General features: G+C 40.7%; 1 protein-coding gene across 13 annotated transcripts in view; it reads left to right on the top strand.

Moving 5' to 3' along the window:
• LOC143283922 (putative phospholipid-transporting ATPase IA) overlaps positions 1-17,874 on the top strand; it is a 152,423-nt gene that overhangs the window by 7,457 nt on the left and 127,092 nt on the right. For all 13 annotated transcript variants that reach the window (XR_013055467.1, XM_076590363.1, XM_076590358.1 and 10 more), the window contains exon 2: positions 14,813-14,927. Coding sequence is in view for 12 of the 13 variants with exons in the window: in XM_076590363.1 (XP_076446478.1) it covers positions 14,813-14,927 (115 nt within the window). In the remaining variant the exon portion in view is untranslated. The remainder of the gene's footprint in view (positions 1-14,812; positions 14,928-17,874) is intronic.

Genomic DNA, 17,874 nt, shown 5'->3' with positions numbered 1-17,874 from the left:
AGGTTGCCACTGAACTGAGATCAACCTTTCTTTGCTAGTCAGCGGCAGGATTCTGGGCTTTTCGCCCGCGACTGTCACATGAAGCAGTCATGCCTGTTGTGTCTCTTCAGGGCTTTTTGCCTGGGTTCTGCTCTCAGTAGTGGGGATCTTTTTCCTCCGAGTGGCTTCTGGTGTTCAGTGTTCTGTGTTCTTCCAGCCTTCTGGTAGTTGTACCTCATCTGGAAGTGTTTGCAGTATTCCCACTTCCCTGTCCATCCACTGACTTCCCTACCCTTCCACTGGGCATCCATTGTCTCCCCTTGGCTCCCACTGCCTGCCTTTGACCTTTGTGGGTTTGGTGTTGGTTGGTTGTCTCCGCCTTCCACTCCCTTCCACCTCTGGCCTGGCCTAGTCTCTACAAGGGATTCTATGTTTGTCTTCGTTGTCATCAGGTGCCGTTCTTCATAGTCATCACTGACTGTTCTTCTTCTTTGTTGTCATCACCACTTCTTCAACATCATTGTCTCCGTCTCCTACTCGTCTTCATCGTCATCATACTCCAGTTCTGTTCCAGTCTCGTCGTCTCCGTCTCATACTCACCTTCATCGTCATTGTCGTCCTTGTGTAGTGCTTCAGTACTTCTATCATCATCAACGTAGTGTCTGTGTCTGTGTTTCTTGCAGCTTTTCCTTCAAATAGATTGGTTTATATATTTTATTTGGGACTCCATCTGCCTCCGCTTGGAGGAAAGTAATCAGTTGTGATTGATTTAACAGGCACCTTTTGTGTCATGTCATGCATCACTGATTGATTGATTGATTTATACTTCACTGTGGTGCTTTGTTTTGTTTGATCTGCATGATTATATCTGTATACTGTCTTATAAATCATGTGTTGAATAAATGTATATATAATAGATATAAACCTTCATTCTGTTATGGTCTGTGTTTTTGGTGTAGGGGTGTTAGTGCTGGGTTGGGCAGGGGTTTCTAGTCCAATCTCCTATAGAGCGTGACAGTTGATATATACACTACACAACATCAGCTTCAAAACAACAACAAAATACAGAATGCAATGCTTGACCTACACATAGACCCAAGCTGCTTAGTGAATACTGAATACGCCAAGCAAAAACTACAGTGATTTGGCCATGTTTTACCCCTTCCCTGTGATGTGTGGGTATCATAGGGTGGTGTGTTCATGACATTTGATGTCCTTGCTGCTTCACCACCGGTTGCAGCCAGTTGCTGACATGATTAGCCTAAATGATGACTTTAAAAAAGAAAAAAAAAAGGGAAGTATTGTTCTTTCTTGATGAATATCATTGGAAAAGAAAAGGCCAATGCAGTTTTCTTCTGATTTTCAAGATATATGCATTCACCGAGTCAGGTTTTGTTAGTCCACATCAGTTTGAATCTTTTAATGTGGGCCGTTTTTCAGATGCAGCAAGTCAACCTCAGTATTTTTGAAAATTTGTTAAAACATTTAATTTATGATGTTTTATTACCTCATCTACCAACTCTTTAACAATTTTTAACTGTTGCAAATATTTTCATTCATTTAGTTTGTTTGCTTTTTTATTTATTTTTTTATTTTTATTTTTTTACAGTAATGGGGAACACAGTGCCAAATGATGCAATAAATCACATAAGAATGATGCATGCAGAAAAAAAGAAAAAAGAAGAGAGATGTTGTATGTAGGCTACTTGCTGTTCACTTTGTACACTCAGCCTTTGTCTGACATCTTCAGAAGGCACTCATTTGGCTACCATAAATATGCAGATGACACAGAATAACAAAAAGCCGCTCCACCATCTGATTTTAGAACAGTCATTACTGAATTGGAAGCTTGTGAAGCTGATGTAAAAACATGGATGGACAAAAACAAGCTAAAACTCAATGAAGACAAAACTGAACTCTTAGCCGTTGGAGACCTAACTCATCTAAAGGCAGCAGAAAAGGACCAAGTTACGTTTGGCACTGCTTCAGTAGCATTTCAAACATCAGCCAAATACCTTGGTGTATATCTGGATCAAACCTTGACTATGAATGACCAAATTTCATTCTTGTGTTGCTCATGTAATTTTCATCTCCGAAAGCTAGCCTCAGTCAGACGCTACATAACAGAGAAAAATATGGCTCAGTTGGTTTCCTCTTTTGTCCTGTCCAGACTGGATTACAGCAATTCCACTCTTGCAGGTTTACCATCTTCCTCCATCAACAGATTACAGAAAATTCAGAACAGTGCCGCACGACTGGTTCTCGCCAAAAAAAAAAAAAATCTGATCATGTTACACCTCTGCTGAATCGGTTACACTGGCTTCCGATTGAGTCCTGCATTCACTATAAGTTAGCAACACTCGCCTTCAAACATTTTGACAAGTCTCTTCCATTGTGTCTCTCCTCTGTATTGGAAACATATGAACCGCACAGAACATTAAGATCCAGTTCTGAAAAGCTGCTTAAAGTTCCAAGGACTAAAATCTCAGATGCGCTGGAAATAGGTCTTTCAGAGCTCAGGTTCTCCAAGTGTGGAACTCTCTACCTTCATCTCTTAGAAATGCCTCTGATCTACATTCCTTTAAGTCAGGTCTGAAAACTTACCTTTTCCGTAAGCATTTTTGTTCTGGGCGGAATGGTTAAACCAAGGTATGCCTGTTAACAAGTATCTTTGTACTAGTATTTTTGTAGTCCTGTTTTAATGCATTGTGTATTTCATGTAGTTTTGGTCTTAGATGTAATGCATTTTTTCTATCTGGTTATTTTTTAATGGGCGCGCGCGCACGCGCGTGCGCGCGCGTGTGTGTGTGTGTGTGTGCATGCATGTGTGTGTGTGTGCGTGTGTGCATGTTTGTGAGGGTACAGTGCTCTGGTACGTGTGTGTAAGTGTGTAGGCATGTTAGTATGTCTGAACAGAATTTTATGTTAGAAAATAAGAAATATCTTAATGCTTATGCAATTTTGTTTTTAGTGCAGTTGATATTTAATCTCAGCGTGTGTGTGTCTGTGTGTGAGTGTGTGTGTGTCTGTAAGGGAAGGACATCTATATATATATGTGTGTGTGTGTGTGTGAGTGTGCGCACGCGCGTGTGTATGTGTGTGTGTGCTTGTGAGTGTGTGTATGTGTGTGTGTGTGTGTGTGTGTGTGTGTGTTATATGAAATGCATTTTGTTTTAATCTAAGCCTTATTTACTTCATAGCTTTCATAATCTGATTCATCTGTTAAGTGTGCTTTTTATTCATATGAACACACTGGATGTTTTCCATTGTCAGATGGCAGTTGATGTGTTTTTTAAGGCATGTTGATAGTCAACTGGATGATGTAAAGTGCTTTGAGCAGCATTGGTGCTGGATATCACACCATAGAAAAAAAACTATGTATTTTAAATATTATTATTATTATAATATATATATATATATATATATATATATATATATATATATATATATATATATATATAAAGAGAAAAAAGAAAAGAAAACAAGCACATCAATCTGTCAAATATTCAAAAGAAGATGAAGAATAATGATAATAATAATAGAATTTTTAAAAATAAATAAATAATAAAAAAAACAAGAAAAAAAGAATAAATAAATGAAATAAGAAATAAAAAATGAATAAATGAATAAACAAATAGATAAATAAATTAAAAATTAAAAAGGGGGGGGGGAAGGGGGGGGGGATTTATAAACAATCAAATCGTTGAAAACAACGGGCTGTATTACAAAAAGAGAGGCATCTAAGAAAAGTACTGATGAGGGGAAAGAAAGGAAATGGTTGAATTTTACATCTATGATTAATTGATGAAAAAATGTAAAAATAAATAAATAAGATAAAAGAAAAGAAAATAAACAACTGAATGAACTAGAATAGTAAGACATCTAAATAAATCTATCACCATAATCAGCACCAGCGTCACCTCCACACCCACAATTTGTAGCTGTCATCGTTGTCGTCATCATCGTCGTTGTCGTCGTCATTGTCGTCATCGTAGTAGTGGTTGTTGTTGCTGTAATAGTCATGGAAGTGGTTGTAGTTGTGGTGGTGGTAGTAGTAGTCGTAGTCATTGTCGTCGTCATTGTAGTAGTAGTAGTTATTGTTTTCACACAAGTTAGCATTCACACCATTCTGTCTCTGGATCTGATCCATCATCATTGTCAAACACAGTTTTCAGGTTGAAATAAATTCAGATATCCAGTTGTCGAGTGTTGAGACCAAAAGGGTGGACTGTCCTCAGTTTAGCCATCCAGAACTGTTCCCTCTTGAGCCTTGCTTGAATATATATATTTCTTTGTTTTTCTGCACCAGTATGACAGGGAAATCTGCCAAGACTGTCAGACTTCCTAGGATTGAATTGGTAAAGCAAAATCTTAATAATGAAAAAGCAACAAATAAACTCTGATTTATGTGGTGAAGAGACAATATCAGAATATGTTTATTGTTGTTGTTGTGCAGAAAAATGTTATTTGTGCTGATGTAACCAAATTACCCACAACAATGGGGGTATGGAGAAGGAGGGGTGGGGACAGTAACACAGATGTTCAGGCTGTAGCAGGTGGAGATAGGGGAAGAGAGGAGATGTGGGTGGGTATTGTTGGATGCACAGGATGACAGCTTGGAAACACCCCCTCCTCTATCCCATGACCTGTCTCCAACCACTCTCCCCCATCCTGCTCCCTAACCCCCACCCAGCCCAGAAACAGTTATGTATCTGCCAGAATGCTGTGGATCAGTTTCAGAATAACTTTATTATCTCAATATAGAAATGAGGTGTGATGAAGTCTGTGATACATACATATTACAAGCAAAACAGTGAAATTATTGTGTGGAAATTGTACTTGGTGTTGGAAACAATAATAGAGATGAAGTTAATCAATGCAGAGTCAGGGACAAGAGTGGTGGAGGAACGTGAGGGAGACTAGACAGTGTAGCCTAATGTGTTGTGCCACATAACAGTGTCATGGTATGTGTTCTTCACTAAAGTGGGGAACTCACAACTGTCTGGCTGTGTGCGCATTTTGTGCTTGAGAAATTGAATTGTTTGGCAGGTAAAAGTTTTTAATCAAAATGGGTCATTAGATTATTGATGTATTGGCAACCAAGCTGGCAAGTATCAAGTAGTAGGGGTCATGGTCGAGATTGTTTCTGCTTTTCGAAAGGTAGGAATGACTCAAGCAGCTTAAAATAATTATTTCAAGGTTGTTTATCAAAGTCTGAGTCTCTGACAGAGATGGAAGAATGTCAGGGCTTCAGATAATGCAGTTTGTATCCCTGATGCTTTGGGTAGATGTTCTGCATGTTCATTGAGTGTGTCCCTGGAACATTCTAAAAAAATCCAAAAATGTATGCATAAAAAGAATGAAAATCCTCCTCTCCTACTCATGGGACAATTGTGCTGTGCTGTGCTGTGGGTGTGTGTGTGTGTATGAATGTTAATGTTGGTTTGTGTCTGTGTTTGAGTGTGCTTGTTTGTATGTATGGAATTTTGTACTTGAATACATGTATTGCATAATATATGTAGATCTGTATGTACTTATTTTATTGTAAACCCCACAAGCTTCCAGCCTGGGAAGTGTGGGCATCAGTGTGCATTATGATTATTATTATTATTTTCATTATTATTATTAGTGGGCGCATGAGTGGTTAAAGCATTGACTTTCAGTCTGAGGGTCCTGGTGTATAAAGGCTGGAGATCTTTCTGATGTACCAGATCAGCAGATATGCAGAGCTGATTGTGTCTGATCTCCTTTGTGAACCCCTTATGAACACAGAAAAAGAATAGCGTTGGTACAATTTGAATGAACGGCAGTGTTAGTGAGATGTGGGCCAAATCACCAGGAAGCAATGGACAGAAAGAGGAAGGACACACAAGATATCATCAAGCAGGGAACTACACAGTTCTGTCCATACATAAATGTCTTGCTTCAAACAAATGAACATGACAAAATGACATGACAGTCGAGTGGTTGCCTTGTTTTAATGCACCCATTTAGGCAGTGATTGTCCTGATGTTGGAGTCACTTGTATACAGACCAGGATTTTACTCCCTCTCCACTAGATCTTTCGTGGTGTTCTGAGTGTTAGTCCTTTGGAGCATGCACCTAGCACATGGTAAAAGAACCCATGGCTACAAAATGGGTTGTTCCTTCTTTTGAAAAATCCACTTAGATAGTAAATAGATTACTATTGCAGACAAAAAGAAATGGGTGGTGCTATACTGTAGTGACACACTCTCCCTGTGGTGAGCAGCTGGAATTTCACACAAAGAAATCTGTGGTTACAAAAAGTAATACAATACAATACAAGACAAGACAAGACAAAGCAATACCATGCAATACCATTCAATACAGTACAACTGGGGAGATCAGCTGGAATTTCACACTGAGAAATCTGTGGTGACAATACAATACAATACAATACAATACAACACAATACAATAATACAATGCAATGCAATGTAATGCAATACACTGCATGAGTGTGTGTGTGTGTATGTGCTCAGTGTGTGTGTGTGCATGAGCATGATTGCGCATGTGTAGAGGACATACCACTTAATCCATTGTGCACCTTTGGGACAATCTGATTACAGCACAGTGTATCTGGTGCCAGTATACAAACAATAATGAAAAACTGAAAAACCAGTTGTAAAAACTGTAAAACAATGGTCTGTCCCTGCCCTGGATATATTGCAGAATTGTTTGATTCGAGAGACTGGAGTGTTTTTAAGGACTCTGCCAGTGAATGAAATGGATATACTGACAGTGTGTAGATACACTGCTTTCTGTGACAGTGTGTGCATACCAACAAGAAATATAAAAAATATTTGCGAATGACAAAATTTGGTGTACTGTAACAGCGCTGTTAGACCACACACACACAAAAAAAAGGAAAAGGATGGAGCTTTCCGTGAAACATATGATTAAAAAAAAAAAAGCCCACAATCAAGCAAAAAGGGGTGTTGAAAATGCATTAAGAAAGCAAAGTTTTTATATAAGATAAAACTAGAAGAAGATTTGTCTGGAAACAACTCTAGGAAGGTGTTGACTAGACTGCAGAACATCACTGATCACTGATTACAAAATAATCCACCAGACAGTTGACAGCACTGACAGCACTGTACCAAACTAAATACATTTTACTCCAGATTTGACAAACCATTGTCTGCTTCTGATGTGGTTGCATCCAGTATTACCTCCACTCCCTCTTTCATTGTTCTAGAGAATGTAGTCAAATGCCACTTCAGTTGTCCGAAAATCATAAATGAGAGAAGCCGCTGGCCTTGACAACATTGCCCAGACAACATCTCACCGGGCCTTTTGAGGAAGTGTGCAGTCCAACTATCAAGTTTAGTGTCTTCACTGATAACTTTAACATGTCCCTTCAGTCATATTTGGTGCCACATTGCTTTAAGAAATCAACAATCCTTCCTGTTACAAAGAAAGCAAAGCCTAGTTGTCTTAATGATTATCGTCCTGTAGCCTTAACATCAGTCATCATGAAAACATTTGAAGGCTTGATTCTGCAGTTCCTAAAACATGCATTCCCCCATCTTTTGACCCCTTTTAGTTCACCTACAGAGTTAACAGATCAGTTGAAGATGCCATTTGCATAGGTCTCTACCACATCCTCAGATATCTCAAAAATCCTAACAGCTGTGCTAGGATCTTTTCATTGACTACAGCTCTGCATTCATCACAATAATACCATCATAACTCTATTTCAAATTGAAAAACCTCTCGCTGCCTGAATCAGCTTGTGCATGGATCCTAGATTTTCTAAGATGCAGATCGCAAATTGTTAAAGTTGATTACCTCACCTTCTTCACCTGTATTCTCAGCATAGGCACCCCACAAGGATATGTTCTATCCCCACTGTTCAGCTCACTATTTACACAAGAATGTGCAACTCATGATGAATGTAACATCATGGTTAAGTTTGCCAGTGATACAACCCTTGAAAGGCTGATTACAAACAGTGACAAGTCAAAATATAGGAAGAAGTACAAGAACATGTCAGCCGGTGTGTCCAAAACAACTAAGAATTCAAGGTATCAAAAACAAAAGAAATGATTTTAGATTTAAGGAAGACCAAGTGAAATCTGACCCCTCACCACTTGTCATTAAAGACAAGCAAGTAGAGATCATCAGTGAATTTATGTTTCTCGGACTGATCATTTCTAATGATTTGAGACTGGAGAAAAATATGGGGGAAAAATTGTTAAGAAAGCACAACAGTGCCTGTACTTTCTATGGTGCCTTAAACAGTTTGGAATTAAAAAAAGAAATCATGGTTAATTTCAAAAGAGTTGTAATTGAAAATGAATTAACCCTTGCTATTTCTGTTTGGTACAGAAACATTTCTTAGGCAGAAATCACAGCTCTGAACAGAAGCATAAAAATTGCCACCAAGATGACCAGGGCTGATCTACCATATCTGGATGACATACATCATAAGCGGCTACCCAGAAAAGCAAAATTAATCAGCCAGGACAAATCACATCCAGCTTTTTGGGTTTTTGAAATGCTCCCATCGGGTCATCAGTACAGAAGTATAAGGACCAAAAGCTTTTTCCCCAAAGCAGTCAGTGCCCTGTCTTTCGAACAAACCCAGTATGTTTCACGAGAACTGAGCAATCCACAACCATTTACATGAAGGTCTAGTCATCAGCCGGGTCTGTATGTAATGTGCAATGTGTGGCCTATGTTAAAACGTGTGTATGTGTGTGTGTGTTTGAGTGTGCATGCACAATTACACATATTGATAGCACATCAACAATTTTACTGTATCTGTTGGTGTATGATTTCTATTTATGTTTGTTCCTTTTTATGTACATTCACACCATTATTCCTCATGACTCTGGTACACTTGGTAAATAAAGAACTGTTCTATCACGCACGCACGCGTGCGCGCGCGCGCATGTGTGTGTGTGTGTGTGATTGTTCATATCTGCAGTTTGTAGTATTGTCTTGGTGTATAAACGTTTGTGTTTTCTCATGTGCAGGGGTATGTTATTAAGCACTATTGAATACTACATGTCTTGTTTCATAATTCATGTGAGGCACTTAGAGATTATACAGGGAGTTTGCACCATATAAGTTCTATTATTATTATCATTATTATTGATTATTGTTTATACTGTACAATTCGAAATTGCAGTAATTTTGATGATCACTTCCAAAGTGTCTGTTTGACATATATGTTATTATTAAGAAACAATGTGTGATTCACATAGTGAACAAGTGAAAGTGTATGGTCTGAGTGCATCATGCGTCCCAACTCCATCCCCCCGCCCCCCATACACCCTCCCACCTCAGGTTCAGTCCTCATCAATCAGCTGAATTGTTAGTTTGGGTCATAGGTTGTGGCGGCAAACCAAACGTCTTTGTGTGTGTGTGTGTGTGTGTGTGTGTGAAAAGGCCTGGTGAAACCAGATTTGAGTTAAGACAGTGAGATACACTTACAATGCATGTGTGTGTGTTTGTGTGTGTGTGTATTTTTTCAGTTTAATATCTATCCACAAATTGTGATTTTAGACAGGGAAAAAAATCATGTACAAAGGAGCTAGAGCCAAGAACATAGCTAACTGTTAACTTAATTAAATCATATGTCCAGCTGGACTGTGAAGCAAACTTTCAAAAATTTCTAACAGCTGTACAAAATTATCCACAACATCTTTAAACAATTTTTCCAAAAATCCAGGTAAAAAGGGATTTAAGGCCTGACATTCAAAGAGTACATCACTACTACATGTGTATTTGAGAATAGTCCTCAACAGTAATATTTGACATTTTGCTATATTTAGTTTTAAAAGCATTTAGTTTTATCCTATGATAAAGTAGTGAGATGATCTGTCTTAATTTTGATATACTGTAGTGAGGGTAAAACTGAAAAACATTATGAACTTCACATGCACTTTTTGGGCACTTTCTTGAAGTGTAACGAACTGCTTTTCTAAACCTCTGTTCTTATCTCATCATTCATCCCTGAAAACAGAGTATGGCTGCCTACATGGCGGGGTAAAAATGGTCATGAATACACATAAAAGCATGTATATGAGTTGCAGCCCATGAACGAAGAAGAAGAATCTCATGAATCTTTTTTCTAATAGAATATAAATATCTGACAGAAAGCAGAGAATCCAAATGTATGCTTCCTGTATTTCCTTATTTGCACATTTTTGGGCAGCTTTTTCAGCCCATTCATTTGGTAAGATGCGTAGGTGCAAAGGCACCCAACAAAATGGTGTGTGGGTGGGGGTGGGGGGTGGGGTGGGCAGGGGGTGATTCAGTACACCTCTGACAAAGACAGCTGACAATGCCTGCAGTTGCATGTGGAGTGGTGGCGCTGCACTGTGGTGACACTCACCCCAGGGACAGCAGCCCGAGTTTAACACGGAGAAATATGTTGTGACATCGAGTAGTACAATACAGTACAGTACAGTACAGACAGAGGTGATCCATGGAGAGAGCTGACGCGACCTGTTACAGGCATTGACATAAGTACATCAATTGATGGGATCAACTACGGTGCACCCATGGAACCCACCGAGCAAGGTCCATCACTGGTATCAGCATGTGCTCCATCCTCTGACCCCTTGCCCCCTCATTTCCTTCCCCACAGCCCCACTCCACCCCTTAAACAGACAGGGAGGAGCAACCTTTCCCATCTGCATGTGGCATGTTGGTGGTGTTTTTATGGAAAATCTATGAGATTTTACATTCAGGTTTAATGTTGACACTCACCTCAAGTGATATTGCCAACAGGGGATAACCATCCCTGGAAAGTGGGAGGAGGGGAAGAAACCTGATACTGTTCACACAAAGAAATCTGTTGTGCCAGAAAAGAAAGAGTATTTAAATTAATACAACACTGCATTGACACCACCAAGAACGACAACACATTAAGATGGTGCAGCCAGAACATAAAGTCTGATTCAAACTCAAACAATGTTTTGGACTGGGAGCTTGGTGCTCAGGTCCCTGAAATCTGTGGGAATTGAATACAAACCAGTACAGAGTTGTCCTCCCTGTGATAGCAGTGGAGACCGAGAGAGGGGATGGGCTTGGGGTGGGATGAGGCAATGACAAAAGCTGGACAGTCATCCTTTGACAGCCCATTTTCTTTGTGTCCTAGTGCATCTTGTCAGCAGTGTTCAGGTTCAGTAATGCAGTTCTTTTTTGACAGCTTTTGTCGTCTTTCTTTGATTGCATTCTGGTTGTGTTTATTGTTCTGGTTCTTCATTTTATTCTCATTGATTTGCATGGGGTTTAGAGATATATGTCATGCTCAGTAGTGGAATTACCGGTAATGGGCAAGGCAGCCTATGTACATTACTGTTAATGGGCAGGGAATGGGTAATGTTCTTCACTAGCACTCTTTTTTTCTCTCTTGCTCTCTCAGTCTCTGTGTATGTGTGTGTATTTATGTGGGATGACCGTGAGTGTGTGGATGTGTGTGTGTGTGTGTGTGTGTGTGAACAAGTAAAATGAGGATTCAAACTCATTGTTGCATAAAACTGTAAGCAATAAAATTAATTTAATTAAGACTCTCTCTCTCTCTCTCTCTCTCTCTCTGTGCCTGCTGTCTGTCACTGTGTGTGTGAGTGTTGATGTGTATGTGTGTGTGTGTGTGTGTGCAAGTTAACATGCGATCGTGATAAGAGCGATTGATAAAGACGTGAAAGACAGAAAGAAAAGGAGGAGGTAGACTTTGCACATTGATTTGGTTCACCTGTCCGCGTGAGTGAAAACTCAATTTTGAACTTAGTTTCACGAGAACACTTTTGTTCTGTTTGGATTTTTTCAGTTGACAGCTCCCACACCTGGACATAATCATCTGGATCTGCTCCCTTGTCACATTTTCTTAAGATTTGTTTACTTCACCTATCATCACACGGGCACAATAGCCGAGTGGTTAAAGCGTTGGACTTCCAGTCTGAGGGTCCAGGTTCGAATCTTGGTAACAGCACCTGGTGGGTGAAGGGTGGAGATTTTTCCAATCTCCCAGGTCAACATATGTGCGACCTGTTTGTGCCTGAACCCCCTTCCTGTGTATACGCACGCAGAATATCAAATACGCATGTTAAAGATCCTGTAATCCATGTCAGCGTTCGGTGGGTTATGGAAACAAGAACATACCCATCATGCACACTCCTGAAAACGGAGTATGGCTGCCTACATGGCGGGGTAAATAAATTGGTCATACACGTAAAATGTTACATGTCTGTCTGAGTGTGTATGTGTGTGTGCCTGAAATCTAATTGAATGAAACAAGAAATGAATGATGAGCGCCCAGTTGCAGCCGTCAGTCGGCTCTACCCTGTTGTGTAAATGACCTAGTGTTTGTAAAGTGCTTAGAGCTTGGTCTCTGACTGAGGATATGCATTATATAAGTATCCAAATAATAATGATAGTTTATTTATATTGCGCCTTTCAGTAAATTACAGTAATACTCAAGGCACATTACATGAGTAAAATATAACAAAAATAAAAACTCTACACAAAAATCATCATCATCTGACTCTGTAACTAACAGAATCTCTCTTTCATATAAAATCAAATTATGTTGCTTAAAGCCCAGCTGACAACACAAGGCCATTTCAGGGTTTAACCATGGAAACTGATTTGCACTGGAATGAGGGGTTGTTTTGAGGGCACTGACTTTATAACTCCTCATTTTAGCCATTTTGAAAGAGAGATTCTGTTAGTTACAGAATCGGATGATAGGTTTTCAGAATCAGCTATTTTGCCAACATGATACAAAAACAGTGGGTGGTTTTGATTATATGCCGTTGTCTGTTGTCAAAAAGTGCCAACTGGTGACTACTGTATACAGAGAAGAGGACTAAACTGAATGATATATTTCACAGCAAAGCATATCACTTATTATCAGTGAGTGCACTCACACTCATATTCTCAGGATCACTTACTGCACACGCATGCACACACACACATACACACAGTGCATTAATATGCATGTACTTCTGAAATACGTTACATGTTACACATTACACCTTGGACCAATGACTGGGTCTCCAACATATTGTTTGCTGGTTGTAGAAATCTCTTCTATTCATATAGTGTTGGTTCAAGAGAGAGAGCATTGATTGTTTAAGTTTTGGAAGTCAAGCTGTAGGTGAAACAGTTGGTTTTAGTTCTTATACTTCTGTATTAACAGCCCTAGGCAAGCATCTAAGAAATTGGTTTTAGTTCAAATACGTAGGTACTAATGACTCACTGGGAGCACCTGTGAAATTCTCAAAGCTAGATGGGATTCATCCTGACTGATTGACTTTGCCATTCTGGGTAGCTGGTGGTAGTGCATACAGGTACGCTAGATCAGACCCAGTAATCTTGGTGACAGGGTTCCCCCCTCCCCCCTTTTTGTTTTTGACTCACTTGTGTAAACAAAGTGAGTCTGTGTTTTAACCCGGTGTTTGGTTGTCTGTGTGTGTGTGTCTGTGTGTCCGTGGTAAACTTAAACATTGACATTTTCTCTGCAAAGACTTTGTCAGTTGACACCAAATTAGGCATAAAAATAGGAAAAATTCAGTTCTTTCCAGTCATCTTGTTTAAAACAATATTGCACCTCTGGGATGGGCACAAAAAAAAAAAAAAAAAAAAAAAAAAAGAAGCCTAATTATATGCAAACTGCATTTACTGTTATTTTTATATTTTTTGTATTCTCTAAACTTGGCACTTTGATCTGATACTCTGACCCAACAACAAGAGCAGTCATTATTATCATTTTTTGTTCAAACAGGAACTTCTTTTGCTAAGCATGGAAGTTTTTTATTTTATTTTGCAAACGTTTTTGGTGCAGATAGTAAAAAAGGGAAATTACTCTGTAATTAATACCAGGGGACTTAATTTGCGTTAAACTGATCTTTCTCATCTTAAACACTACATTTTGAAATTATACTCAATACATAAAAAGCTTGGATTTTTTTTAAAAGTGTATCACAAGTGAGTCTTGAAGGCCTTGCCTCTCGTTGTTTTTGTTTTTGTTTTTCTTCTTTACAGTTTTTTTCTTTTTTTGCAGTCTTGTTGAGAGACCTATGGTTTCTGTTTTCAGAAATTTTCTTTGGAACAGGAATTACTAATTTTTTTTGTTAATTAGTAGTACGTAATTAAATGTTCAAACACATTGAAATAAAAGTCAGGGGTGTGGTTGGTAATGAATCAACAAACTGCCAGGTGAGATGTATTACTTTTTGTTATAAGTAGAACAGATTATTTCTCTATCCAGGTGAGACACACTACTTTTTTTCAAAACAGATTACTTATCTGTATCAGTTTTTAGCTGTTTCCCTGGGGAGAGTGTGTCGCCAAAGTGCAGTGCCATATATCTATATCTATCTGTCTATCTATCTATCTATCCATCTATCTACTTATACAGATGTATGTGTGTGGATATATATATATATATATATATATATATATATATATATATATATATATATATATATATATATATATATATATATATACACACACACATTTATATCTATCTGTCAATATACATATATAATATATATGTATATTGACAGATAGATATAAATGTGTGTGTGTGTATATATATATATATATATATATATATATATATATATACTTTTTTTGGCCCGCCAGTGTATTTGTTGTAATACCAAAGTGTATTTTTCCACGTGGCAGCCCTCTTGTTGCCATGTTTTTTATTTTATGTGTTCTTTATGCATGCTGCAAACTTTAAAGTGCAGACTTTATTGCAGTGCATGTGTGTGCGTGTGTGTATGTGCCTGTGCCTCTGTGTGTGTGTGTGTGTGTGTGTGTGTGTGTGTGTGTGTGTGTGTATGCAGATTACCGCCACATGGATGATGGACAGAACTCAGAGGCCCCGGCCCAACAGCCTCTCCGGGCTATCTACATCAATGCCCCACACCGCAACACTCGCTTCTGCAACAATAAAGTCAGGTTGGTATTGCATGTGCCTCAAGAGCAATGTGCCAAAATCATAGAAAAAACAAGGTGAATAATCAGTTGGAATACAGTGCAGAAGGAATGTAATACAGTAACAAAAAGAATCAGAATGCTGTACAGTAAGGAGAAGAATCAGTTTGAATGTCATACTTCTAGTAAGGAGAAGAATCAGCAGGAACATCATGGAGTATGAGGGATGTTCCTTTGACTTCCTTCAGGTTATTGTAGGAGGCTGAAACTGCACCTGTACAATGATACATATCTGTAGTTCACACGATAATTTACATCTCAGAACTCACAGCAGTTTCTCTTTTACATGTGCAATAGTGGAGTAAGGTGTGATAATGGAGCCAGTTGAATGCAGAATTGTCATCAAATTTCTGTACTTGAGAGGCCGCACACCAATGGAGACTTTTGATGAGATGAAAGAGACTTAGGGGAGGATGTCCCATCGTGATGATGGAGTCTCCCATTGGACCGATGGATCAGTAGGCAGGCAGGCTTATCTGTCAGTGTGTGTCCTCATATGGGAGAAGAGGCCGATTCTGGATGCGTAGCACTTCCCACATGTGTTGCAAGGGAAAACGTCCTCAGAAGTTGAGCCCTGCTTCCTTCGCTCACGCTTCTCCTTAATGGCCAACGTTCTCTTGTTTTCAAACGTCTTTATGCCACTAGAATAAAGCATCCTCCATCGAGAGTGGTCAAGGGCATCAGTTTCCCAGGAAGTACTAGCGATGTCTATGTCACAGGCTTTGAGCTGGCCGTACAAAAGCATCTTCGGGATCCTGCTGTCTGTCATACGGACAACATGTCTTGTCCAACGTAGCTGGCACTGGATCAGCAGGCTTTCGATGCTGGGCAGGCCACTCCTCTCTAGGACCTGGAGGTTGGAGACCCTGTCTTGCCACTTTATGCCGAGGATCTTTTGTAGGCATCTCTGGTGAAACTGCTCAAGTTGTTGAATGTGACGGTGATACGTCGTCCATGTTTCACAGCAGTATGTGTGGTTCGTCCGTCGGGATCGACGAGGACCATCTAGTCATCCTGGGGGTGGGTAGGTTGGGCTCTATGGGTGCGCAGATGACTGGTCAGGCCAATCCGCGCCCGGAAGGTTCTGACGCAGTGTGGACAGGGGATGGTGGCGGCTGTCGGGGACTTGCTGGCACTGCTTTTCCTGGCCTGTCTGCGTTGCTCTGCTACAGCGATTCTATTGGCCTCACAGGATTTGGCGCCTTTGTGGACAGCTGAACGCCACTTTGGTCTGTCCATTGCATTCAGCTCCCATGTGTCATGGCTGATGTTGAAGGCCTTCAGGGAAGCTTTCAGAGTGTCTTTGAAGCGCTTCTTTTGGCCTCCATGGGAGCGCTTGCCGTGTTGGAGTTCGCCATACAGCAGTTTCTTGGGGAGCCGGTGGTCTGGCATGCGAACCACATGGCCTGCCCAGCACAGCTGGGCCTGCATCAAGATGGTGTAGATGCTGGGCAAGTTTGCACGAGTGAGCACCTCTGTGTCAGGGATCTTCTCTTGCCACTTTATGCCAAGAAGCTTTCTGAGGCTGGTGGTGTGGAAGTGGTTCAGCTTTTTGGCGTGGCGTTTTGTAGACCGTCCATGATTCCCATCCATAGAGCAGTGTGGTGAGAACTATGGCCTTGTATACTTTGAGCTTCGTCTCCAGGGTGATGCCTCTCCTGTTCCAAACGTTCTTATGGAGTCTGCCGAAGGCAGCGCTGGCTTTGGCGAGTCTGGCATTCACCTCGTCGTCGATGACAACTGTGCGAGAGAGTGTACTGCCCAGGTATGTGAACTTGTCCACCGCGTTCAGTCGTTGCCTGTTGATGAAGATGTTTGGTTCAACGTAAGGCTTTCCTGGAGCTGGCTGGTGCATCACCTCAGTCTTCTTTGTGCTGATTGTGAGGCCAAAGTTGTCACAGGCAGCAGAGAACTTGTTGACATTGTGTTGCATGTCAGCTTCGGAGGCAGCGTTGAGAGCGCAGTCATCAGCAAACAGGAAGTCATTGACGGTGTCTGTCCTCACCTTGGTTTTTGCTTGAAGCCTCCTGAGGTTGAAGAGTGAGCCATCTGTGCAGTACCTGATGCCAATGCCTACATCAGTGTCTCTGAAGGCATCTGTCAGCATGGCTGAAAACATGAGACTGAACAGGGTGGGGGCAAGAACACACCCTTGCTTGACTCCGTTGGAGACAGGGAATGGTTCTGAAGTCTCTCTGTTGTCTTGGACTCAGGCCAGCATCCCATCGTGTAGTTGCCGTATGATGGTGATGAACTTTCTGGGACATCCGTACTTCGCCATGATTCTCCAAAGGCCATCTCTGCTAACAGTATCGAAGGCCTTCGTCAGATCGACATAGGTGGAGTAAAGGTCGGCGTTCTGTTCCTGACATTTCTCCTGAAGCTGCCTGGCAGCAAACACCATGTCGATAGTCCCGCTTTCTTTCCGGAAGCCACACTGGCTCTCTGGTAGGAGACTTTGCTCAAGGTGCACTATGAGACGGTTGAGTAGCACTCTGGCCAGTCTTGCTTGCGACGGACAGCAGTGATATTCCACAATGGTTGTCACAGGCCTGACAATTTCCTTTGCGCTTGTACAGGTGTATGATGGAAGCGTCTTTGAAGTCCTGTGGAACTGCCTCATGCTGCCAGATGAGCTGGAACAGCTGATGAAGCTTCTCAGTCAGCGCCATTCCACCTTCTTTGTAGACCTCAGCTGGGATGGAGTCTGAGCCAGGGGCTTTGCCATTGGATATCAGACGGATAGCTTTCTGGGTCTCCTCCAAAGTTGGAATGGCATCCAACGACTCACTTACTGGCACCTGGGGGAGTCGGTCGATGGCTTCATTATTGATGGTGGAAGGGCGGTTCAGTACACTGTCAGAGTGTTCAGCCCATCTCTCAAGGATGCCATCCTTGTCAGTGATCAGGG

Source organism: Babylonia areolata, chromosome 7, assembly GCF_041734735.1.
Source record: "Babylonia areolata isolate BAREFJ2019XMU chromosome 7, ASM4173473v1, whole genome shotgun sequence".
Lineage (NCBI taxonomy): Eukaryota > Metazoa > Mollusca > Gastropoda > Neogastropoda > Buccinidae > Babylonia > Babylonia areolata.
Note: the sequence above shows the minus strand (reverse complement) of the source record. Positions and strands in the feature narration are given on the sequence as shown.